This window comes from Crocodylus siamensis, chromosome 8, assembly GCF_052110815.1.
Source record: "Crocodylus siamensis isolate JL-2025a chromosome 8, ASM5211081v1, whole genome shotgun sequence".
In the NCBI taxonomy this organism is placed as follows: domain Eukaryota; kingdom Metazoa; phylum Chordata; order Crocodylia; family Crocodylidae; genus Crocodylus; species Crocodylus siamensis.
Genome location: NC_143402.1, coordinates 18,327,164 through 18,354,355, shown reverse-complemented (window position 1 = coordinate 18,354,355; position 27,192 = coordinate 18,327,164). Strand labels below are relative to the sequence as shown.

General features: G+C 42.2%; 1 protein-coding gene across 1 annotated transcript in view; it reads left to right on the top strand.

Moving 5' to 3' along the window:
• SLC16A2 (solute carrier family 16 member 2) overlaps positions 1 to 24,273 on the top strand; it is a 94,127-nt gene extending 69,854 nt beyond the window's left edge. Inside the window, exons 2-6 of the mRNA XM_090059400.1 lie at positions 3,796 to 3,940; positions 10,111 to 10,573; positions 11,390 to 11,533; positions 13,427 to 13,655; positions 15,136 to 24,273. Of these exons, the coding sequence (XP_089915526.1) occupies positions 3,796 to 3,940; positions 10,111 to 10,573; positions 11,390 to 11,533; positions 13,427 to 13,655; positions 15,136 to 15,356 (1,202 nt within the window). The 3' untranslated portion in view covers positions 15,357 to 24,273. The remainder of the gene's footprint in view (positions 1 to 3,795; positions 3,941 to 10,110; positions 10,574 to 11,389; positions 11,534 to 13,426; positions 13,656 to 15,135) is intronic.
• The last annotated feature ends 2,919 nt before the right edge of the window (positions 24,274 to 27,192 follow it).

The following is a 27,192-nucleotide window of genomic DNA, read 5'->3' as shown; positions in this document are numbered from 1 at the left end:
GAGACATCAGATCTGTTCCCTCACTCTTAAGCATAGTACTCATTTTAAAGTAAAAATAAGAATGAACTATTAACCCAGATGCCCTGATTTTTTTTTTTTTTAATACTGGCACACAACTAAAGAGGTCAGAGCATAGCTGTGGGAGCCAGTAGATTTGTTCTCTTGCCCTAGCTGCGTCATTGGGCAAGACACTTAACCTCATTCTCCTTCATATGCCATGTCTATGAAATGATGGTAGCAATAATCCTTCCCTCTTTTTCAAAGTAACTGTTAGGTTTTGTTAGTCAATTTTGTAAAGAACCTTGAAGACAAATAGATTTCTAGAAACAATAACTATTTTTTATTTCTAATTTTATCTGGATGATTTTTACCAGAGCATTCTGTGTTCATCACTTACAATAAGGTGTTTCTCTAAGGTGAAGTAATATATGACAAGGGATTTTTTTAATGAATTTAATATACATTTTTAATTGGCCAGCACTTCCTTCACAAAGCAGAAATTTTAGAATTTCAACAAAGATGGTACCAAACTTCCAGACTGAGGTTTTTGGTCTCTTCCATCAATGCAAATACAAATTTTGGAGGCAGCTTTGGATACCAGCTACTCATGTCTAAATTCAGAGTAATTTAGGTCAGAATCTGTCTTGTAAAATGTAACACCTGGTGTGTGCTTGCATTTCCATGTTTCTTTAAAGTAAATTTCCTAAAAATAACAGACTTCACACATGATGGGGGCATTTAATATTGTACTGCAGTAGAAGAAATATTTCTGAAAATATATTATCCAACTTCATGAGCCTTTTGCATTTTGGCTCTTCTCCCATCCTCCACTCCCTCTAGCAGTTGTTTTGGACAGCTCTTTGGAAGGATGTCATCTAATGAAGTACTTTTATTGCACTATGTTTATAACCAAGAAAATTGGCTGTAGAGAGAGTCTCTCCAACTGCCCCCTCTCCTCCCCCCCATTTTAATTTTGTTTTGTTTTGTTCTGCAGTCAAATGGGAATACATTCAAACTAAAGTGTGTCCCAGATAACTCCTGCTGTGCTTCAGTTATTCTCTACTTTTTTGCTCCAATCTCAATTTACTGAAAAGCTTTTGAATAAGTTAGTTCTTGAAAACCTGTAATTCATTTGGAAAGATTAACTCTGCTCTGCCCCGAGAGTGACCTCTTTGGAGGGTTTTTTGCGGGGGAAAGAGGACAGAAGATGCTGTTGTGTGGGAAGGATTTTCTTTCAATAGGGACATGGCTATGTTCTGAAGCACACATGGCTCTCAAAGGACCAATTGCACTGGGTCTTAATTGTACATCCAGATGAAAAGGTTTGCAGAACAGCAACAAAAAAAAACTTTCCATACTGAGTATTTGCTGAAGTCTGCCTTGCAATGTAACTGGGACTATTTGCTGTATATGAGGAAGGTTTTGTTTCCTGAATGGTCATGTTGCTACTTCAGTCATTATACTCTAGAGCCAAGCACTGAGAATTGCACACCCTGGGAAGCTGAGACCAGCTATGCAGAAATTTAATTCCACTCCTGCACACTGTGATTATAGATGAGAGATCCTGCAGTAATTTTAAAACATGCTTTATTACAAGCAGTCAAGAAGTAGGTAGCTATTGCCATATCAGCGCTAGATGAATTATCCTAGCATGTCAGGGCAGATACATAAGAAGGCATACAATTTTAAGTACTTAATGAGTCCAGATATTCAAGAAAAAGTATTCATATCCTGTTTGATCAATAAAACAGTTCAACATTGCAGAATGTCTGTTTCTCGCTGTAGAAAAACAGCTAGCCAAATCCATTAAGTATATTAATATTGCAAAGGGCAACTCTTGGAGGTCAGGATATATTGCTGATAAGGTCTTCATGACCTTATTTTTTTCAGCCTGATGTATCTACCAAGTCATATCCTTGGCTGATGCGAGCAAGTGTGGATTTGTTGAAGAAAATGGAACTACCCCAGTTTTGCAAGCCAAGGTCCTTTTTCTGCCATGATCATCCTGACAATGATCCTGACAGATTTCTTTCCCCATTCGATGGGCAGCGACTGCAGCAAGGTTTTTACTGTGACCAAGTGCTGAAAAAGGCACCACGCAGTCAGCACCCAAGACCTAAGTTACAAAACAACTGTCTTGGGCATTGTGCGTAATCAAACCTGGGCACTGGATGAGGTGGAGTGCTTCCAAAGACATAGCATGGAATCAAGGAAAAAAAAACTGTATCCTGTTTCAGTTTCACATGGAAGCCAAGCTGATTTGCTGTTCTGAGTGCTTCACTTTGCCATCTCGCTTCTTTATGACATAATTTGTGACCTGGCCATTGACTTACTGCAGAGTAATTATTCTTCTCATCTTTACCCTTCCTTCCTTCCTTCCTTCCTCAGAACTCAGTGCTTTAAACCAGGAGACCTTCCCAGTCAAGGTGTAATGTATTCATTCTGTGGTGCATTTCCTGTTTGGTCCTCATCAGCAATGACAGACAGAGATTGTATTTTAACCTATTGCTTTTCTAAATCTACTCTTCAAAGTTGTGACAGGTTGAAGAGACCTTTTTAAAAGTTCATGGCAATCAGGCCCCAAATCATTCTTTAAGCAACAAATGCCTTTTGGAAAAAAACAATAGTTGCTGTAGGTAAAAAGAGGAAAGAGTTGGGGGGAATTAACCTGTTCAGAATAGGCTTAAGTTTCTGCTGATCATGGTTCCAAAGTGTCTTGAAATCACCAGAAAGGCTCCTACAGACATGAATGGACTTTGGGTTATACCTTTCTCTACAAAACCATGTATGTCGGACTTCTGTGGTAACAACTTTGTACATGTTTCTAACCTAGCTATATGCACATACAGCACATTTACTTGTGCAAGGCAAGGTAACATTGCATATATAATTTTAGAGAACAACAGTGGTACAATGCTAGTCAGTAAGAACAGTTCTGTGACGTGTGTGTTCTCTCTGATTGCCCTTGGACTATGCCAGTGTCACTCTACACAGCTTGGACTGCACTCTTTTAAGTGTTGCCATGTCTCTGTTTTTTATTTCTCATTGATGTCCAGTTCCTGTCATTTGAAAGTACTGAATTGTTTACTAGCTTTTGTTTCTCAAACCGATGCTTGCTGCAATTAATATCTCTGTTGTTCCATGCTGCTCATGGAGTAGGGAAGAACTTTGCAATGAAAAAAAAAATCTTAAATTACTTTTTAAAATATCCTCCTGTCACACAGGGATGTTTAGCAATCTTTGGCCCTTTCAGGAAGCAGGTGGTAAGGGATTGTAGGTATAGCTGACAATATAGGGGTAAGCATCTTGAGATATCAAGCCCCAGTCTAAGATGTAAGGGCCTCTCCTGGGTCAAGGGCTGCATCTGTCTATGCAGAATTATCTGGCACACAGCAGCTCAATCAGATGGGAAGATGAGTATACAGACTACAAGGTAAGCTAGATGAATACCAAGGAATCTAGGTCCCTACTGTAGAATATACAAACTCAGCAAACAAGGATACAGCATCAACTTAAACACATATCCCTTCTGCATGCCCTACACCAAATGTCCACAGGTTCTGTCCACAAGAGAAGTCCAGCAAGGTCAGTGAAAGTTCAAGCAAGCATGCCTCTAAAGGGATAATGTCCAGTTTTGAGTGGGGAGTGTAAGGACTGGCTATGTTTAAAGAGATGGGCCTCTCTAAATTAGCTTCTGCTGACAAAATCCTCCTCCCTGCCCCACTGTTTTTTCTCTCACTAATGTAGGTTTATAAAGCAGTTTCTGATCTTTTGCTTCCTTTGTCTCTTTTATAGCATGGGTTGGAGCCCTGGCCATGGGGATGATATTCTTCTGCTCTCCCATTGTGAGTATCTTCACTGACCGGATTGGCTGCAGAGCAACGGCAGCCTCAGGTGCAACCGTCGCCTTCATTGGACTCCTCTCCAGCTCTTTCACAAAGTAAGGGTGAAATTTTGCCTTGAGGAGACATGTAATTTCCTGGCAAGCTGCTTTCTTCTGTTAATTGTTCTTTAATAGAGCCTTTTGGCAAAGATCAGGTGTGGTTTCGTTGCCTGGAAAACACTACAGCTCACGTGTCACTCACTCGTTTGCTTGTTCACTCACTCACTCTTATTTAATTCCCTCTTCCCCCCCCCCCAAAAAAAAAGTTTTTTCTTATTCTTATCTTTAAGCAACAAGACACAAACCTTAGCCTAAGTTCCTCTAGAGCAGGGGTGGGCAATTATTTGGGCCACTTACGTTTCAGCGAGCTGTTGTAGGCTGTGTGGGGGGAGAGGTGCTGACCTGGTGCCATGTGCCGGGGGTGCTGGCAGGGTGCACTTGGCTGGGCAGGTGGGGGGTTGCATCAGGGAGCAGGATGGGCAGGCAGAGCTGGGATTGCAGGCCTGTCAAGAGGCTCTCAAATGTCTATGCTCCTGATTAGGAGTTTGAAGGTGTCCCTTACCTGGGAATAAAGTAACTCAGCAAAACAGCTCTGTGTCTCTGTACAGAAGGGTGCACTCTGACATGTAATTGTACAGTTAACCTACAGACAAACATTGTCAGACTAAAAAACTTAGTAAAAAAATTATAATCCACCTTCAGCAGGAAGAGTGAAAAAAATATTTGGAATTAAATTTGACCATGTAGGTGTGAAAGAGTTAATATCTTCTGCTAGCGTCTAAGGAACTGACAGCTGTGTTATTAGTCAAAATGGAAGCACAAACTGAATGTTTCTGGGTTGTTTGGTTATATATACAACAGAAAGAAAATAGGGGAATTTAAATGCATTTTGGATTGGAAAGTGTTATTTCCATTGGAATGTTTTGCCTTTGCAACACGCTGTGTTGAAAAGGCACAGAAGTATTATTCTTTTGTCAGTACTTTTGAACTTTTGTGGCAAGTCCTCTTCCATGTATCCCATGAGGACAGTCATTAACATAAGGTTTTGATACATTGATTTGGCTCTCTAGAACCTCAGACCTGATGCAGCCCTTCATTTCTGGAGATCAAGGAGGACTGCCAAGTACATACGCCTGTATCTCCACTCTCCGTAGTATCTGAGGTTCCTAATTTAGATGTTGTTTATTTATCTATCCTAAAGCGAATTATCTTTGAACTTTAGTCAAAGCCGACATGAATAAAAGCATTGTTGCGGGTCTTATTTCAGCCAAAACCTATATGGTTTAAATTAAAGCACTTCCTGAAATACTTCAAGCCATGTTTATTTGAAGGAAGGTGCCTTATCCCCAGCTTTCTCCTGCACCACTCCCAGAGCTGGAAGACTTCACCATGGGGGGGACGGGGGCAGCGAAGATAAAGCAGAAGCCCAGAACAGCAGCCTTCGTGCCAGCCTCTCCTGTCTCCTTTCTGTGTCCGGGTGGGAAATGATCCCAAGGCCATACCACAAAGAGAGACTTGAAACGGACATTTTAAAATAAAGGAGCAGAAATCTCCGTGGGAAACTTATGCCACACAATCCAAGTGCACTGAGGAGGCCACCCGCTGTTCAGTGAAACTACGGGCATACAATGGCAGGCGTGCATTGCTGGCTTCAGCACAGGACCACACAGCAGGTGTTGCCAAAAGTTCAGGGGCCGTGTTTGGTCCCATTCCAGATCAGCGCATAGAGGAGCTTTGGCCTGAATTTCAGCCATTTGTTGGCCTGAATTTCAGCCAATTTCAGTATATTCCTTGTCCCATCCCCCACAACCCCTGCCCATAACCAGCCTATCTTCTCACAGCCACACGCATGCCCATCCACCACTGAGCAGTACCAGAAGTCCTTGTGTGTCACACAGTCCGGTTTCCTAACAGATTGTTTTGCGTGCCGCAGCCCTGCAAAATGTCCTGGTGGTACCGATGCTACAAGTCGGATCCTTTTGCTCTACAGGCCACGTCTACTATAAAGCTTGACCGGCATAGCTATCTCTATCCTTCGACATTTTTAAGAGTAGGTTAGACAAACATTTATTTAAGATAATTTAGACATGGACAATCCTGCCTTGAGCAGTGGGTTGGGCAAGGTGTCCTGCTAAGGTCCCTTCCAGCCCTACTTTGGGTGTGAAAAACATCCCAGCTACACCAATAGAAGAGAGGTTTTCTTAGCTTAGGTTACATTTGGAGAGGTGGCACAGCTAAGCTAGGGTTAGAGGCGCTTCTGTTACTGTACGTTCTCTCTCTGTGATTAAGAACTCCATAAGCTTAACTTTCAGGCATAGCTTTAGCAAGCAGATACTCTACTGTAGATAAGCCCAAGAGCATGAACTGCAACCACTTGATATGAATACAAATCAGTGGCAGGGTTTTGGGGGTGGTTTTTAGAAGCTGATTTCACTTCATGTAGAAAATTTACACCCTGAGAGCACCTGTCCAGTCCCAGTGGGACTGATACATGGGAATTCATGGCGATAGAATAAAGGAAAATGAACTGCAGTTGTGCATAATTTCAGACAGTTTTACTCTGTAATCCCTTTTTCCTTTCAAGCAGAAGTTTGACATTTCCTTTCTTCGCTTGTGAAATGTTTGTGCAAAGCAAAGCCGGACTTCAGACTGTGCCACTTGGATGGTTTGGAGTTTTGTTTGGTTTTTGTTTAAAAAGAAACAAAAATAGATCCTTTCCAGGAGGGAACTTTAGAGCTAAACTCCATATTTCCTACTTTCATAGTCACAGTTTAAATTCCTTCAGATGTTATGTAAGGGTAAAATAAAAGCCCTCTGTATCTGTCCGGGAGGGTGTGGGGAGGGAGTGTCCTCTTTATCAGACAGCCTTAGGCAAAAGTGAACAGAAATCAGATGAGCAATGCTGCTTAGCTTGGCAGTCCTCCATCTCATTCATAAAGTCCAATTTTAAAATTTAAAGTCAACAACTTTTTGCTATCCCATAACAATGAGTAAGCTTTTATATAAGCCAGTCATAGTCCTCAGTTTCAAATAACATGTGCTGTAGGTTGTATGCACATAGCAGCTCCTGTATTCAGATGCAGCAGTGGTTCATCTGGTCAAAGTGCATGGAAACTTGAGATAGTAAAGAACTGCTAGTCTATTCCTCTGCTAGTGCAGAATTGTTTCTTACCCTTTTGGGTCTTGGCTGGGGCTTCTAGCAGTCTGCATGTCAGTGTCCTTGACAGGGACCAGTGTCCTAATGTTAATGCACCAAGTTGTGCAATACTCAGTTGACTTTTACTTCATTTTATGCCTTGATCAGGATATTTCTGTTTTATACATAAGCACAAAACCACCTTGCAAAATAAGATAACCAATTTTAAGGCAATTAAGGCAGGTCTCCCAAACCTTTTTCCCCCCTTTTTTAATACACCACATGTCCAAACTTAGTAACATTTATGGAAAATTGGGTTCACTGTGTTCTCCTCCTCCTTGTCATAGATTTCATAGACATTAGGGCTAGAAGGGACCTCACAAGATCATCGGGTCCAGCCCATTGCCCAAAGAACAAAAAGTCAGCAAGAGTCAAAGGATCCCAGCAAGATAAGCATCCAAATGTGTCTTAAAAGTGTCCGCAGTAGGTCCTTGCACCACCTCTGGGGGGAGTCTACTCCAGGCCTTGGGGGCTCGGACAGTAAAGCAGTTTTCCTTTATGTCCAGCCTAAAATGGTTTTGCAGGAGTTTGTGACTGTTGGACTTTGTCATCCCTTGGGGTGCCCTGGTGAACAGGCATTCCCCATATCCTAATGCACATCCCTTATGTACTTGCACTTTGGTCATGGACTCTTGCACTTCAGTTCCCACTCAAGACTTGAGAATCCCATTGATACAGGTGGATTTGAACTAGGATTGTATTTCCAAACATCTATAAACTTGGTGGATCTAGCATGAATCTGCATCCACGCTTTGCTTATATCTCTATCTAAGCTGCTCTAAAGTGCCAGATGCAAACATCCTTGGACTTCAGAGCGTCTGAAATTCAGATCCAAACCCTATTAAGTCAGTCTGTGTTTAGTGTATGGCACTGATGACATACTTGTAGTTGGACATGTGGTGTATTAAAAAAGGGGGGAAAATGTTTGGAAGACCTACCTTAATTGCCTTAAAACTGGTTATCTTGTTTTGCAACAGGCATACTCTTAACAGTAATAGTACCAAGGCTACCTCATCTCTTTTTCTGGTTTTCTGGTTTTGATGTCTTTTAACATACATTGTTACACTGTTCCTTAAAAGCTGCTGCTACTGCTGCTGTTCTAATGGGCTCTCTTACAAAGAGATAAACATCAGCTATGTTTAACGTTTAGGTTTTTTCACAATTTTAGCTGGGGTTTCTTGAGCAAAGGCAGGAAACAAGAATCAGAAATGTTTGGTATTTCAGTGGGGCTATCTCCTTCCATCTGTCAAACCTCTTCTCTGAAGACTCAAAACTTTCCATCCTGTCTTTCTGCCTCTGTAGAGTAGTCAGTTTTAGGGGCATTGGGAAGGGAGTTACTTTTTCCTTGAGGGCTACGTAACCCCTTTTCTACCTGATAAGTAAAAGAGCTTTCTTTCAGCTCAAGAAATAGTTGCCTGTCGGCTTTGTTGCCATCGATACTGGTCTCTGTTCCCACAGATGAGTGTTTGGGTCTGTGCTGTTCATTGCAAGTACACGCAGTAGGTGTTTTGGGGGTGCAAGTTATCAAAGGCAAAATGATATTACAAGAATTCCACCAATGCCGGGATGTGGTGTTTGAACACAGGCCACTTTTGATGGGAGTCTGCTTTCCTAACCAGAATACATTTTAGGAAGGAAAAAAAGTAACCACAGAAAGCAAGAGTTGGGCCAATTCCTTGCAGAGATAAGAAAAACAAAAGCGTTAACCTCTCTTCCCCCACCCAAGCCAGCTTAACAGCAAGGAGAGGAAATGGAAAATCCTGCCAAAGGTTACAGGGGCTCTCACACAAGAGTCTGTGGGATATTTTAACGCACATGCAGATGGGACCTGTGGTTTATTGTCCCCAGTCATTCAAAATTAAGCTTGTTCCAGAGCTTGAGTCTGCTTTATCCCATCTGGGACTGTGGGCATGGGATAGTATGGCAGTATGAGTGCAACAGAGAAAACAGATGATCCTCTAGTGTCTGTATTCCACATTCAGTGGCTGGGCCCTAGACCGCAATGTTGTCTGCACTCTCAGGTTTGTCCTTGAAATAGTTGTGTGAAGGGCAGGGGAACAGCTGTGCGGTGATTACTCATCTGTCCACCTGATGTCTCCTGAGGTTTCTCTGGTGTGGTTTGGCTTTGGAGGAGCTGGACATTGGTTTTTGTGCCAGTCATTTGTCTTTGAATAACGCAGTATAGCAGTTGTGTCCTGCTTTGTGCTCACCTAGCTGGAGAGACAGACTCTGTAATGGAAAAAGTGAAATGTTTATAAACATTTTCTCAGTTTGCTGTCCAAAAGAAACAGAACAGCAAGAATCTTCTTACCTGCTTTATTAATAACATTGGCATTTAAAGACAAAAAAAAAATCAAACTTTCCCCCCCTTAAGGATTTCAAAGCATATTTATATGGTCATGTCACTGGCTGCAGAAAGGCAGCCACCCCTGTAGTAGGGTATAGCATCTGGTTAACAGCTCACAATAAAACTTCAGGGTAAAAATGGAAAAATAACAACATCCAGTTGAAACTGGCAAGGGGTTTAAAGGAAGCAGCACATTTATTACCGAAACTGGAGTTTGGGCAGGAACACTCCACTGTTCTGTTCTGGAACAAAATGCCAAAGGCTGTTTTAGCGGTCAGGCCTCCAGCTTTGAAATTAGGGATGGCTGAATATTTTCAGTTTTTCCATTTAACAAAAAAATAACTTTTTTCACAAAAGAACTGTACGTCTAAAAAATAAAGAGGATTCGAGTTCCATATACTGGAGCAGGACCTCACGGGAAGTGTAATTCAGTTGCCTTTTATTCCTGTTCTCTATGGAGAGAAGCTAAACTTAATCTACCATGAGATTTTAGATGCTGCCTATAAAATGGAGACAATCCTTGCATTGTATGCTTAGATTGTAAACTCTTCAAGGCAGCCTTTACCTATATGGTTTCTGTCACAAAATGGGCCTTGATCTCACCTGAGCACTCTGGGCATTACTGGAAGATAAACTGTAATAAGCTTGTGCTGTTTAACAAAGCAGATTTGTTTTTGCCAATAGGTCCCTTGAAGTCCGCTACTTCACCTACGGGATCCTCTTTGGATGTGGCAGCTCCTTTGCTTTCCAGCCCTCTCTGGTAATTCTTGGTCATTACTTCAAACGGCGCCTGGGCTTGGCAAATGGCATCGTGGCTGGCGGCAGCTGCCTCTTCTCAATATCCCTTCCGTTCTTTTTGAAGACTGTCGGTAAAGCCATTGGGCTGGCTCACACTTTCCAAGTCCTCAGTGCCTTTATGTTTATCCAGATACTTTTGTCTCTGACTTTCCGGCCCCTCTTGCCTCCTTCTTCTGACTCTCACCAGGACGGGCGAGATAAACTGGGCAGCCGAAGCATGAAACAGCAGTGCGGGAACCAGATGCAGAATTATTTCAGCATGAGGGTTTTCAGGAAAAAGACCTACCGGATATGGGCTTTTGGAATCGCCACTGCCGTCCTGGGATACTTTGTACCTTACGTGCATCTGGTGAGCAAGAGGGAGTGAATAGGAATCTGTCTCTGTGCAGCTAGTCTGTTCAGCTAAAGCCCCTCAACCTGCCTTGCATTTTGGCTGGTGATCTTCAATGCTGTTGACCAGTGCTAGTACTCAGCTGGAGAGTGCATCATCACAATGTGTAGTGGATGCAGAGGGAAAGGGTGGGTGGGTGGGTGTGGAAGAGAGATTTCTAATGACGTTCCTCCTTCCAAGGACTCTAAAAGGTGAGGAAGGATACTGAAGGGCAAGTGGGGACAGAGTTGCAAGGGGTCATGTAGAAGAGAGGCTGATGCAGCAGTTTCCCTGTGAACAAGAATAGTGAGGGGAAGAGGCAGCTTTGGAGCATTTCACTAACAGAGCATTTTGACTGCCTGAGCCCCCTTCTGGACTTCATCTGTGTAAGTCATGGCGGCTGGGCAGCTACTGCAGGTCAGTAAAGCTGAACAAGTAATCCACCAATGTGGAGGTGGGGCACATGCTATAGTTGGAGAGCTCATTACTGGAGTGGTCTCCAAGGCCTTTCACTGATATGTTGGGCTTGAGGTTGGCAAGGGGGAGGGTGTCACTGTGAGTTATATTAAGGTCCAGCATATTGTATTTGTGTAGCATAGCAGAGCCGTTCTCTAATAGCAGTTAATCCTTTGAAGGGAATTCCACACAGTTGTAGTCAGTATCTAGTTACAGACATTCCTCTTAGAAATTCTTGGTCTAATGTTTAAGACAGTCCCAGTCAGTCTGTGTTTTTGGTGACTGTAATTAATAGGTTTATTGAGGCTTAATGGCACTATTTCCCTCTATCCATCCCAGATTAAGTATGTGGAGGAGGCATTTAAGGAAAACCAAAAGGATTGGATTCTCTTGGTTTGCCTTGGAGCCATGTCAGGGCTTGGACGCTTGGTTTCTGGCCGGATTGGTGACTGCATTCCTGGACTGAAGAAGATTTACTTGCAGGTATGCTATGCTTCATCTTCCACTCCGCTCCTCTCCCCCATACAAGTGCATGCTAAACATGAAAGCTTTACTACCCTGGGATGACTTGCCCACACAAATATCAATATATGGCACTTAGTGCATTTCATCCAAGGAGCTGTTCAGGCTTTCCACCCAATTAGTTAACCCTCCCAACACCCAGGAGGTAGTTAAATATTATTGAAGGTTAAAGTGAGCCATAGAGAAGCTGTATGCTTTACTCAATATCTTCCAGCAAGTCAATAATGGAGACAAAAATAGAAGTTGAGAATCCTGACTCTGATTGCTCCTTTCCTAACTGGTGCCATTTTCCTCTTTGATTTGCTAAAAAAGGCTTCTGAAATTAGGTGACTAGTCCATCAGATAATCCTTCTTTTAAAGGCCTCCCTCCAGATTAATCTAGAGTGGCCCTCCAAGTAAAAACATGACTGAATTCAAAGTAGGGGGCAACATCAGTGTCATGATCCATATTTCTTACTGTAATTTAAAAAAATGTGGTGCCAGTATCCAAAATTAGGGATGGCCTGTTGCTTGTTTGCCCTCACAGTTCTGGGAGTTGCAGAATGTCTGACTCTGTGTTTTGGGATAACTAGCTTGCTAGAGTTGCTACCCAGTGCCCTACTCTTCCTAATTTTAGGCCTCAATGTAAGGGGTAAGAGAAGCAGATCCTCTGGCTTCTCTTGAAGTAGGACTACAGTTAGCTTTTTTAAACAGTGTTTTGTGAGTCAGTCATCAATGTAGTTCCGTGTTGTCGTTCATTAAAATTATACAGTTGGGTCTCATTTCTAGTAGGATGGGGCTCTAGACACCTTAGTTAGGGAGCAGGTAGCATTCCTGCCTTTTGTTTCCATGGTCACATAGGAAAGGAAATACTATTGTTTGTTCTTCAAAAGAGAGAGCTTCCCCAGACTAGAGCTCTCTCAGCAGCTTCAGGAACCGGGCTGTTCTCATTTACTCTTTCAGCCCGGACACAGAACCTAGAGAATGTAAAAAGATGGCAGAATATGTTGGATTAATTATAAAAACATTTTTCAGGTCACCTTATTGATGCCTTTTGTAGCTGGTGATGTTGCTAACATTCAGTCAGATCTCTGCTGTCCTGGGGTTTCCTTTGCCTGTATGTTATTGCTCTCTATTATTACCACAAACCCATCAGTCTCTCTATTGAAGTGCTTATGATGGCTCTCCTGTTTCTGGGTTACATAGCCTCAAGCCTGGCTGCTGCTGCAGTTCAGAATGCCTGACCTATTCCTTTCCACACAGAACACTTTTTACCTAGGGTCAGATTTCCAAGGGGTTTGGGAGCATCAATGTGTCAATAGGCAACATTTTCAGAGCAAGTTAGGTACTTGATTTCAATAGGAGCTGCCTGAAAATCTTGCTAGATGCCTACCTGCATCGTTGGGTATTTCAGGACCTTTGAGGATCTACTTAAGGCATGAACATTGAGCACTGCAAGGTATGAGCAAGATGATGCAGCTGAAAGCAGCATGTCCAGGATAAAAGAGTGGCAGGCGAATGAGAGAGTGAAGTGGGAGGGAATATTTGGAGCAGCCAACAGGGCCGGCCATTCTAGAGAGAGCAAAGAATCTGGAAGGGAGACAAGGTGCTTATTATATATAAGAAGTACAGGATTAGTCAGGGGACCGGTCATAGAAAGGATGGGCTAAGGGTGGGCTTCTACACTACTTACATTATTTGTCCAAAATGAGCCCTCTTGTCTTAAAGAAATGTTTTCAAATTACAAGTATGAAATTACGGAATGGATTCTTGTATTTTTTCTCTGAAAGTCCCACAGCCTTGGACTTGCATTAAGAAGCCACAAGTTCATGGTTTATCAGTTACCTGTCTAATATCTGCACTTTGACTCTTCAGGTTGCCTCCTTTATGCTTTTGGGCCTCATGTGCATGATGATCCCACAGTGCCAAAAATTTGAAGATGTTATTGTTGTCTGCCTCTTTCTTGGACTTTGTGATGGTTTCTTTATAACTATCATGGCTCCCATAGCCTTTGAGTTAGTTGGACCAATGCAAGCTTCTCAAGCTATTGGCTATCTCCTGGGTCTTATGGCCATCCCAATGACTGCCGGCCCACCAGTAGCAGGTCAGTAGAAGTGTCGGACTCTAGGATCACAGGATTTTATGAGATTGCATGTTAAGTCTTGCATCACAAATGATGGGAAGGTGGTGGTGGCTAGGGAAGAGTGAGGTATTGTTGGAAGAGGAAACGCATACTGTTGTCTTCTTCACATATCCACATATTTTGGCATAAACTAATGCATTATCTTAAAAATATTCTACATTTTTTCCACATTAATTTTAGCTGCAATATGTTTACAAATAAGACTTTTCCTATGATGTAATGGTGTTTTTCTTCACATGGGGCAGCTGAATACTGAAAAAATTAACAGAGTATATATCATCATCCCAGCAATTTAAAAAATAGTTTTAAGAGCAGATGATAGAATTAGACAGAACAGGCTAATATCAAAATTGATCGTGTTTTAATAAATATTTCATAGATGTGTGTTAGCCTCAGTTATTTGAAAAATATTTTAAATTAGAGCTCCATAGTTACCACTTTTTTATAACATGAAATTTAGAGCTGAGTTTTTGGCAGAGGGTACGAATCATGCCTCAAATTACTGAACAAAATGTAAAGATTAGATATGGGGTCATTATCCAACAAACATCAGCATACTTGCTTAACTTTAAGGACTTTGAGCTTATTTGTGTTTAAAGTAAAACACATGTGCAAGTTCAATGCAGGAACATGCCCTTGAACAAGAAGGGCAGCTGAATTTGGTAAAACAAAACAAAAAAAGCACCATCAGTGCTTATGCTTCTGGGCATGAATTGATGATTCAGCTGGTGTTGAGAAAAGACTGTCAGCATCATTACGCTGCTCCTTAGAAATATCCTGAATTGGACACATCACACAAAACCATGCAATCCCTATGTTTCTACATGCAAGAGAAATCTTGGAATTCTAGGGACTTTCCTAACAGCCTCAAATGATGATGAAAGTAGCATCTCCAGAAAAAAAAAGTCTGGTCATGTAAGAACTTGCTTGAACAAATGGTATTGCACAGTTGGTCTGAAGGAAGTAGCGTGTAATTGATAAATGTCCGTACTTGGTTCTCTCTCCAACCAAAAACAACCCCAAAACAAAACTAGCATGGACATCCATAAGCAAACCCTATGTTACAAAGAAAGGCGTTTAACATTCAACATGTTTATAGGCAGCTGGTACCTTTTTCTGCTGTATATTTGTTTATCAATCTAGTGATAAGAAATTGCATCTGCAGTATTTGATTATGAAACGTTACCTTGATTTTATTTCTGATTCTGGTTTGAGTCTCAGAATCTTATTTCAGTTGTAGTTAAATAATAATTAGTATCTGAAGCTGTGATCCTTAATTCTGATACAAACTCTTAAAATCCTGGGTAACAGAGCTCCATTCTATGAAGCCTAGTTAGGGTGGAGCTGGAGAGGGCCCAAGTTGTCTCCTCTGTGGATTTAGGAAGACTTAAATTAGCCATTAGTCTAAAGTTACTACAATCACAGTTCTTCTGTTTTTCAGGATACCTCCATGATTATTTTGGGACTTACCACCCATCCTTTTACTTTGCTGGTATTCCCCCAATTATCGGGGGCCTGGTCTTGTCTGTCGTGCCGCTGGTTCATCAAAGAATGCTCAAGAAACAGCAGCCGGATTCTGGCAAAGACAAAATGTTGGTTTCGGAGACCGTCATGAATGGAGAGCTCCTTCCAGGCTGTCCTACCACTGAGGCACACATATAAAGCCTTCTTCCAGTCCCTCACTCCCAGAGACGCACATACACATGTACACACTGTGTGACACCAGCATCTTCCCCCTGTCTAAGCACAGGCCCTTTTTTAAAAGGAGCATAATCCTGTGCAGTTGCAGATGTGCTGCAATATATTTGTTAGGGCTGTGCGAAGCTTCAGGTACTGATTTGATTTGGATGAGATTGGGCCTGATTCAGCTGCCAAATCTCCAAATCTGAATCAAATTGGGAGACCAATACAAAGGTCTGAATTGATTCGAAGCCTTCGTATCGATTTGGAGGAGATTCGGCAATTCAGGCAGTCCCCACTTGCCGCGCAGGGAGCTGGACCCAGACTCCATGCTGATAAGTAGGAGGCAGGGGGGAGACCTGGAGGAGGGGGCACTGCTGGCACTGCTGCAGCGGCTGTCAGGGCTTTTGGGGCCTCATGGCAGAGCCCCCCCACACAATGTGGGGCAGTGGGGGGCAGCGGGGATCGCTGCCCCACCTGGCAGGAGCCAGTGAGTGCAGGGCTTTTTTTTTAAAGAGCTGGGATGCTGGTGCTGGGCAGAGCAGGGCAGCAATTGATGGGGTTGGGAGAGTGGGCGGGGGGGTGGGATCTGTTTGATTCGGGCAATTCGGCAGCAGCTAAATATCTTAATCAGATTCGGCCAAATTGACTTGGGACAGTGATTTGAATCACTGAATCGAAGTACTGTCCTCCGAATCAACTGAATCCAAATCTAAAATAAATACTAGCCACTTCACACAGGCCTAATATTCGTAGAGGAAAAATTTCTCCTAGTTTAATGCTTTTAACTTTTGGAACCATTTTACACAGGACATTTTGATTTTTAAAGCTGCATTTTTCTTCTCCAACTATTTTCTGAAGAGAACTCTAACTTGGACTCTAACTCGCTTTTCCCACTTCCTCAATTTTCTAATTGTCACAATATTTGTTTACAGTTAATGAATGCCTTTTAAAGCAAACTGTAGGCAGAACTTGGTGAACCTTTGGGTTTTAGTTACAGATCCATCCCAACACACAGCCTCCTTGATTCTGCCTGCACATATTGCCTTGATGTTGGATTCAGCTCCATACTACCTTAATCTTATGATTAACAGAGCTTAATCTATGATGAACAGATTTCAAGACTTTTTTTTTATTCCACTTGAAGGCAAAAAAATTAAAATAGAGCTAAGCATTTGTCATTTGTAAGAGTGCTGAATTCTCCCCTCCCACATCAAAAAAAGAGTCCTTTCTGGAAATTTTCAGTCTGCTTAACTGGACCATAAGCTAATTCCTGTATGGCCTGGTCAGCCACCAAACTCAGATTTCCCCTCTGATATTCCATCAAGGAGAGAGATCCCCTCGCTGTGTGTCCCTAGTGTCAAACCTGACTTGGCTGTAAACAGTTAAAGTAGGCTAGCTGCTGGTTGTGTCAGATGTGTTTCACTGATGGCAGGAGAACTTTGGAGTCGCACCTTTTCCATCTGCTCTTGGATGGAAAGAGAAAGCATACTGCCCTTAGTGACACTGAGCAGTTATTGTGACTCATAATGTAGCCCCTGGCTCCCAGGATCGCTGCAAGAAAACTGAAGGCACTTGAAAACACAGAAAGGTAGAAAAAGAAGAAAGTGTGATTTATTGTGGGCAGCTAATTTTGAGACCCAACTCCATCCATTCAAGATGGAGATCCCTCTTAAAGCTGAGGTGATGAACTGTTAGCCTGTGGTTCATCTGTTGGTCACCTCTAGCTTTCTTAACCAGTAACTAAATGAGTAGGTTTCCAAGCCCCCAACAGAAAGAGGAATTAACTGCTAACTTAAGATGTTCTAACTGGTAAAATACTATATTTGCAGGTAACAAAATGACTAGCACTGAATCCTCCAAGAGTCAGAGTCCAGTGGCACTTGGGCCTCTATGTCAATTTTGACCTGAGCTGTTCCACTTGGCTGGTTAACTCATCTTTAGCATTTCTTAACCGCATTGAGGTGTGTGGGTTAGTTTTTGCTCAGAATTCCAAGTAAGTCAAGGCTGAAAAATTGACTGGAAGAAGGGAAAGTGAGCCATGCAAATGCTAATGGACTTGGTGTGCCAGGTCTGTATTATTCTTCAATGATCAACTTGTCAGTATTACAGGAGCTGTGGAAAGAGGCAGAATATTTGTAAAAGGCAATTTTTTCCTTTTTGTGTATGCTTCAGTATTTTTCCTCTATGCTTATGTCTTGCTGGGGCTCAGCTTGAGAGGTCACTATGGGACATGGAGGTTTCGGACAAGATCTAGGGGCAGGTTGGCTGACTGCCCTTCAAAGTGATTACAAGTGTGAGTAAAAGAAGGGGGATCTGTCTTAGCAGCACGGATGCAGTGTGTACCTCTGTGTGAACAATATTTTGTGCTCCAGCTGGTGGTCAAAGCTCAAGGTAGTAATGAGTATTTTAACTAGCTGACATGATCAGTTTCTATTCAGAACCACAGTCCACAAGGCTCAAGTGACCACTGCCACACTTGGAAACAGCAGAAAGCAAGCACGTTCTGTAAGAACAGAGAACCCTGAGGTCATGTGGAGTCCTGCTGATTGATGTGGAGACTCCAGCACATTTTGATCTCTCAGAGAGCTCACTGAGAAATTCAGGAGAAGCAGATTCATGGACTGGATTGAAGACCAACCTTGGTAGTTCACAATCCATGTTTGTCAGTATAACCAGGTGTTAACAAAGAGGAATGAGGTTCTCTGGCTTTGGAGCCTCAAGAAATCTGCAACAAAGATGACTTTTAGTTTCCATAGAGCTAATTTGTTGAAGAAGTGGAGATTGTGTGTTGAACAAAAGGTGTTTCATCAGAATGGATGATCTGTTTCACATCTTTTTTTCTTTCCATTGCCTTGCTTAACTAAAAAAGAAAAAAAGCAGCCATTATAAGTGAGTTATGGCAAAGACTGCTAACTGAGGAGTCTATGGAAATCTTTCTGTTACTTAGTATGGAGGTCTAATGAAGTATTGGGCCATAAACTTGTTCTTAATTCATGCCTGTAACTCTTATCAACATTAGCATTGGGGTGGGAGTTTGGCATAATGACAAAGGGCTCCACATGCCCCCCCTGCCTCTATCTACGTTGACAGTATACAGCAAAATGGTGTGCTTTGTTGTTGTTTTTTATAAATGTCAGTCCCTGTAGGAACATCTGGAGAACTAGATGGCATTTTGTAGCACTTAATAATTTAATTCTAAAATGTGGATGGGTGTTTTATATGTCAAAGTATGTGTGTGTGTCTCTATCTTCCCATCTTGCTCTCCACCAACCTTTTCCTCTGAGGATACATTTTTTTAACTATTACTCATTACTAGAAAGCAGAACACAAGAGAATAGAACATGTATCAGAGCCTTGGAAAAATGCATCAGCTGGAACAGCATGTTTAACAAGCATCTGTTCCATACCCATGTCTTGATGTGAGTCAGATTGTGCTGCTCTGACTCAAACTGAGCAGTACTTTGCGCTACCACTAGCCCTGCTGGCTGCTGCAGGATTCCAGGTGTGAGCCCCCAGCCCTATTCCAATGAGGTCTATGGGACTATTCCCACAGTAAGGTACATCCTTGCAACTAGGAGCATCACAATCTGACCAGTAATCCCTATCTTGAGATGAAGAAATGCCTTTAGTGCGACTGCCTTTGTGTCCTGGTTCTTCATGCTACTTTAGAGTTCTTTTTTAGTATATTTTCAGTATTAAAGCTTTCCTTTCAAGGGGTATTTTTTCAATTATAAGAAAGAAGGTAAAGTTGAATGTGCAATAAGACAAGCTGTGCTGCCTCAAAAAACAAGCACTACATGAGTCAACATGTGAATGTTGGGTTCATAAGTAACCGATTACACTTGCTGATACCAAATAACAAGGCGCTGTGCCTTTCCCAGACATTAATTCTAAATACTTCTCTAATGCTTGAGACCATTTACAGATCAAACTCCTTATGTGCAAGAATCTCCCATTAGCGGATAATCTTCATTCTGAAAACTCAGTCCATGAGTGTGATTGTGCTATAACATGACAACGCTAGCATGAAGTGATGATCCACTGTCTCAAGAAAGTTAAAGTTTTGAGCCATCCAGGGTAGTTAAATGTTCTGTGCCAGGCATACAAAGGGTACAGTAGTGAGTAAGATAGACAAATTAAGTGTTTGGGGGGAAAAACTGGAGGTAGCAAACTTCAACCTACTTCCATCACATTTTCCTAATCTAAACACCCTTTTGTCAGTTCTATGACAGGCAAGATATTTATTAGATAAAGTATGGCAAAATTCTCTGCTTTCATCCACACAGTAAAGCTAGGTTCTAATATTGTGTTTGCCTAAAAATAGTTATCAGAATCAGGACAGCTAAATATCCAAGCAACCCTATGCAAAGGGGTATGTTGTCTTTAAAATGTGTTCTTGTCCTGTAGCTGCCTTATGTAAGCAATAAGGTGTATTAGGCAGATTCCAAGAATTATCGCATGTGATTGGCATGCAATAGACATGGGTGTGAAGGTTTGAGTATCTCGGAACTGATAGTAATTACGCTAATTTCTCAGAAATTCACTGTTCTTGCTTGAGGGCTATTGGAGTCCATCATTGGAACGTCAAGTCATAACTTCAAGCAACTTCACCTGAATAACCAAAAATGCATTGACATGCTTACACTTCTCTTCCCAGTGCAGTGGCTAAAGAATTAATATGCTTATGCTTTCTGGTTAAGGATTTGGTTTTGAGATCCTTACTGAGACAATTTCCCATCAAAGTCAAACTTGTCAGCATAAAAACTGAAGGATTATGTTAACTAGAGCGTTTTGTGATTTAAATATCCTATGTTTATACTATACTCAAGCCAGTGCCCAGGCTTGGTCTTTGCTTTGTTCTTTTTTTTCTGCAAGTGTCAATGAGTTTTCAGCTGTATGGGTTCTTCATCCATAGGTTTACAATTTCACTTTCTTTTCTGAAATGAAACAAATCGTTCTGTTTCCTTCTAAGAATGAAAGCAAAGGCTTCGGCTGACTGTGTTACTTTTGTCTCCTCCATTTCTTAGGAAGGGAGGGAGGAGTTTGACAGTCAAAGTTTAGTGACACCAGCTCAGTATTAATCTTTGGAATGTTGTGCAGTAATGCACGCACTGCCAGTAATGAAACTGGACTCGTTTAGAAATAAGGACACTGTGAATTCAGACAAGAGGAGAGAAGGTGATTGGTTTATTGTATATAGTGAGCAATGAATTTGGAGAACAGCTGATGAATCTGTATTCTTACCTAAGGCACATCAGAGCAGGACATGTTGTAGCGGCCCCCTGCTTAAGAATCTGTTGGATTTTCCATTCAAAAACCTAAGCTCCAGGGTGTTAAAAATTAGTCATTAAAAAAAAAAAAATTGGCTCCTGCCAAAACATGGCAGGAGATTTTTAACTCCTATCACTCTGACAGCAGAATGTTATGTGCCAGACAAACTAAGAGATTAAATGCTCATCTTTTAGCTTGTTTTCTAAAGCTGTTTTGAGTTACTATGAAAATGAAGGTGAAAAACTGGACCTTTGCCATCTGTGGGTGTTCTCTCTGCCTTGGATATTTTGCTGATCTCCATAGTTAAGCAGTATTTTAGAATGGATGCATCTGAAGCAAGGGAGAAAAGGATAAAAAGAAACCATGAATAACAGCAGCAAGAAGGAGACATCATTTTACATCTGTGATAATGAGAGGTGATGGTCAGCTGGTAACCTTTCTTTCCTTCTTTCTTTCTTCTTTTACGCTCTGTGTATTCAAAGGGCTTATTAAACAGCTTAAAGATCTTTGCATGATAGGACCTGTGAGAGAGCCTATGTGCTATTTACACTCCAAATTAAGAGCTGCAGAGTCTATGGAGTCCTCCACAGGTCTGCTGTACTGTAGTTAATTGTCTTTTCAGTGCATATTTAAGAGTATCACCACCTAGTGATTAGCATTTCTTCAAGAAACTTGGAGCCTTTTGTGTTTCTGAGGGTCTTGACATACACATTTAGAGACGTTTTAAAAGGGCAGCAGCTGTTCCATCCCAATTGTTATGTGTGGACAAGGTGGAAATAATAGAAATGTAGCGACTCCACTCCATCTTAATTTTGTTTGTCCACATGTATCAATAAGAATGGAACAGCTGCTGCCCTTTGAAAATATTCCCCTTTTGAATCAACTCCAAATGTATATCTGTCCGTATCCTCAAGTAATACGAGCAGAGGCTTAAGGAAGGCACCTGAGCTAAACCAATGCACCCTTAATCTACAGCAAAGGATCCAAATTCTGTTTTTGCACCCTTGTATTGTTACCAGTGCAACAGTAAAGTTTCTGAGGTGTACCTTACTGTAAGTGAAACCAGGCACAAACCTTACTGGTGTACCTGTGTAAGTGCCTGCAAAGGGCTCTCTGGTTCAAGTGGCATTATCTGCTGCCAAGCTGCCTCCATTTTTGCAACTCATGTGTTTAGATCAGATCTCAGATTTCCTTGCCCACATGCACTGTTCTAGACTTGGTCGAAGGGAATGCATCTACTTTCAGTGATTCCGAATAACCTTAGAGGGAGATGTGGGCCTGAGTCAAAACCTTTGAATTTTGATACAGCTTCAGATCTAGATCAAAACTTTGTACTTTTAATCTCAGTCTCTTGGGCCAAAGAATAATTCGTATTGCAGATCAGGATCCAAGACTGATTCTTATCTTTTCTCATTTTCATTGTGGCAGAATAATTTTTCCTTATCTGACTGAAGTGGAGAACACAGAGGGGTTTAAAGACCAGGGTTACTCCAAAATAAAGCAGACTCCCCTCTCTTGGCCTTTGTCCTCCAGCCAGTATAGCTAGTGGCCAATATATATCCTCAGAGAATAACTAGCTGCCCAAATTCAAATTCTGTAGTTGGAAGTCTTTTCCAAATTTTAGCTACCCTTATATCTGTTGGAACGATATGCATTATACAAGTTCACCTTAAATACTTATCTAGCTGACAGTTTGTGTAATAGAAACTACTGGCACTGGTTCACTTTTACTGTTAGTTTCTTCTTTTAAATGGCCACTTTTGGGTGTTGAGTTATTTGGTAAAACTGCTCATCATGGATCAGCTGAGTCCATGAAACAGCAGCTCCAGTTCAGGACACTTAAACCAAGTCTGTGGGTTTCACACACTTTCCTTTCAAGATATTTTCCAAGGAAGCGCACTTGGAGCTACCGACCAATGCAATTCTATTGCGTGAGGGAAGGTGACTCTAAATGGTCCCAGTACATCAACACGTAAAACCTCTCTTTGGACTGACGTTCTGTATTTGGGGAGATTGCTCGTTTAGTGGAGGGTTCCACTGTAATTTAGCCAACTATGATCTCAGCACCTATAACCTAGTCAGCTGTTTCAGGCACTGTCATCTTAGTGTGTCTTTAGAGCCAGACATACTCTGTAAACTCCCTCTTTTAGTTACTGGATTTACCTTGCAAGAATTGGCACCACTAACCCATATGTCCTCTGACAGGTTCAGTCGCATTGCCATAACACCTGAGTGGCATTTGTGTGCTCACAAAGAGCAAGTCCCATAGTGTCTTGGGCTCTGTGGGGTCACTTACACTGGTACCAAGTGGGAACCTATTGCTACTGTTCTCCTAGGGTGGCATTTATGTTGGAGTATATGATTTGGCATAGTCTCACATAATGGTCCAGAATGACTATTTCTAATGACACCAAGATTATCTCTCAGCATGATCCTACATAACCTTCTTTTGATAAATAAAATTTAAATCTCTTTACTATTGCTGCTATGTCTCCTTTACAGTAGGAGTGCTATGCGATCATGTAGATATATCATCATAACGCACCAACAAAATGCTGAATATCAGTGTAAGCTGTATCCATAAAACTGCTTTTGCTAATAAAACGTAGTCCAGCCCCACTCCTTCCAAGGAAAACAAATCATACCAATAAAAGCCTGGTTGTGTCAGTATAATTGCATCTATGTTGGAGCGCTAGCCAGTATGGGCATGAAGGCCAGGGATCACAGCTCTTCATAGTCCTGAATGATGTAGGTATGTTGGTGGAAACCTGTAATTTGAATGTGACTTTGGTCTCCAAGCAGCTGGCATGTTGGTGATTTTAGTGAATTTGTTCTTTTGTGTTGAGTTATATTGCGGCCTTTTTTGTCAGACTTGTGAAACTAGTTCATCTGTGAAGCAAATGTGCTCTTTGTTCACTCTTCACTAGTTTGATCATAGTCTGCTAGCTAGATTCATCTCCTGTACATATAAGCCTTTCCAAATCATTTTTTTCCCCCTCCAACAGTCTGCTTCTGTATTGACATAACATCATTACTAATTGCAAATGCAGAATTGACTGAACAGGACATGCTCTGTATACTTGGACTGCTCTCAGCCTTTGTCAAATGCCAGGAGGACATATCGAAAGAAGGAGGGAAAAAAAATCCCCTAAGATTTGGTTATGTACTTTTGGGGGGGCGGGGGTTGCTTTTCAACTCTGTCTGGTATAGCTAACACTTTATAATACACTTTCCAAAGTTTGTCCTCTCTGTTACTTTCAACTCCAACTGCCAAGACAATCTCAAATGTAAGAATTTTAAGCATATTGTAAGTCTCTAGTTAGCTGTCCTATTTACTGAGGAATGAAACGTTTTGTACTTTCTTGTAATAGATGTGGTGCAGGCTGATTTGTTTACTCGAGCAAGTTTCTGCTTGGCTTTGCTAGTCTGCTCTTCGCTGATCTGCCAGGCGGATGTCAACCTCTCTCTTCTTCAGCAGGGTTCTGCAGAATCCATCCATGAACTTTTGACCTTGAAAGGTCTTTGTGCTTACCTGAAAATCTCACTGGTCTTTCAGGGGTTTCAGTACAGTTGTTTTTTTTCTTTCCGGCTTTTGAGCTCATCAAATAGTTTCAGAAAAGTACAATACACCTTAAAGGCCCCTGCTTTCCCAGCCTATCCAGTTTCACCTAATGAAATCCATTTAACGGAGGAGATGGGACTGATCTTGGGAAACGCTGGGCAATTTGAAAATGACCCCTTTCTCCCCCATGATTTCAAGCCGAACGCTGAGTGCGAGCAGCGACGGCTGAGGTTTGAACTTATGCTGCCAGATGTCAGATAAGACTAGTCATTTTACATTACAGTTCCCAACACTTCAGCTCACGGGAGTGTTACTGCAGTGCTGTGCAGTATCCAACACTGGTTTACATTATGCGGGTGGATATCTCTTTCATGCCATAATGAAGATGCATCTTTCCATATCCTGGCTAGGTCTTTTGGAGACTGGAACTCATTGCATTAACCAACCAGTTGTCTTTGCTGGAAATGCTCACTTTGATAGTGGAAGCCAAAAGTGCCCACTGAAGAGGAGAGAGAAGAAAACGCCCTGTGCAGCCTTGCTGTCCTCCCAGTTTTACTCTGCTTTATGGATCCAGCTCATCGCTGGAAGTGAGGAACTGACTCTGTAAGGTACTCGGCATCACCCTCAGCCCTCACTGGAATGCCTCCAGTGAATGGGCAGTGTGGACTTCTCATGCCTGCATTTCATTTAATCAAGGCACTTAAGTATGTGGTTAATGTAGCCTTAAAGTTGCTACAGTCCTGAGTAGGTGGAGTTTCCTGAATCAGGGCTTGAGCACTTTGCTCAGCTGGGATTGACTTCAGGCATACACTTAAGCAAGGTCTTAAGCATGCAGCTGAATCGGGGCCCATAGAGAGCGCACCATGCCTCACTGAATCAGGCTCTCAAGGGCATGCATGCAAAGCCTCAGGACTGTGCCAAGGAGTGCCATCATGAGGCACATGCCACCTAATCCATGTGGACGACCTCCTGAAATAGAAATAATGGAGCCAACTTAGCCTGGCATCACACACGCGCGCGCGCTCCCTGGATGTGGCGAGAGCGTACATCTAGAGCAGAATCCCATAGGGAGGTGGGAGGTGCTGACGTGCCTTGGGGTTCGGGGAAAAGAAATCACATTGGTAAACCTAATGGCTAGAGTCTCATTCCAGCTCCTTTCTTTTATGTCTCCTCCTTGTAAAATGTTTCACATTCTCTTAAATTTTGTACTTGGAAGTGAAGTATTTGGATGTGTGTTTAAAGTATGACTGACTGTCCTTTTTCAAATGTGAACTTCTGATTGTTGGTATAAAAATATTAGTACAATTTTTGTAAAAGTTTATGAAACTATAAAAATATATAGAATTAAAACTGGTTAAAAAAAATTGGGGTTTTGCATATTTGTCACCTTATATTTTCCCCTCCGCTCTGGATGTGTCTTCCAGACCGCTGAACCAAGCAGAGCTTCTCTGCCTGAGACACATCATCTGATCCCAAAATACACCTGCCTCCTCCCATGTGATTTTAAAAGAGAAGGAATTTAGGAAAAAGCAGTGTACCAAGCTGTTTATTTTATCCAGTCTCTCATCCAGCCTGAACCAGCCTGCGACATTGTGCAGAATTAACTGCTCAGTTTTCAAGTTAAACAGTAAGTTACAGGGAGGGGAGATTTTCAGATGCTCTTCTGAGGGGTGATGTAGCAGCAAGGTTGCTTGAGAAGAGAGGAATTTCTAAGAAGAAGGTTCTTGGCTACTTAGGAGCAGGGGATAGGCAGATGACTGAATGGGCTACTGGTATGTCTTGCATTGTAAAGGCTTTCAGGAAATACCCATGGACCTCCACAACAGTTTAATCTTAAATTCTGCAGGCCTGGTCCAGATATGTAGTCCTTGTTTTGACTTTTTGTAAATTGTGTAGTATCTATGACCATGTTTAAGCGAGTATACCACAGGTTTCCTCTGTCTTTGTCTATCCTCATATTGCCACTGTCAAACACTGAGTCAGCCATCTGTGCCGGATGGAGGGTTTCTGGTTAATATTTGGCAAAAGTTTCTGAAAACTGTTCTCCTTTTCCCTAGTTGTCAGCATTTCCTTGGTTGCACATATTGTATTATTTCCTTTTCTAGCTGTATCTGTCCAGTCCAGCTGAGAAGAAAACTGAAACAGTGCTCCAGTATCATCTCCATCCTCTCCTCTTTTCTGGGCCATGAGGGTAATGGGAAGTTGAAAGCTCTGTAAATGTCACCTCCCTCTTATTCTGACTGAGAGATGCAATGGGAATAAAATAGTCCAGAGATCTATTCCCCCCACCCCTCCTGTACCTTCACAGTGACTTTTGTCTAGATTTCATAGACATTAGGGCTGGAAGGGACCTCACAAGATCATCGAGTCCAGCCCCCTGCCCGAAGGGCAGGCAGTCAGCAGGGGTCAAATGATCCCAGCAGGATAAGCATCCAAGTATTTCTTAAAGGACTCCAGAGTAGGTGCTCGCACCACCTCTGTGGGAGTCTGTTCCAGGCTCTGGGGACTTGGACAGTAAAGAAGTTTTTCCTCATGTCCAATCTAAAATGGTCTTCCAAGAGTTTGTGACCATTTGTGAACGTTGAACCTAATCTTCCCATGGGGTGCCCTGGTGAACAGATGTTCTCCCAGTTCCTAGTGCGCGCCCCCGCTTATATACTTACAGGCTGCCACCAAGTCACCCCTGAGCCTTCGCTTTTCCAGGCTGAAGAGTCCCATGGCTCTCAGCCTCGCCTCATACAGCCTGTTCTCTTGACCTCTAATCATTCGTGTGGCTCTCCTCTGGACTCTCAAGATTGAGCTCCCTAAGCCCATTAAAAAGCCAGAACTTGTTCAGTCTGGCAGGTCAGTGACTGAGATGTAATGGGTTGAAATGCATCCACTAACTTCAGTGTACAATTTGGTGCCTACTTGGAGGGCCTCTTTGGCCTCTGCCTCCCAATCTTTGGGGGGACACACAACAGGGGGAGAAGCCGGCTTCAG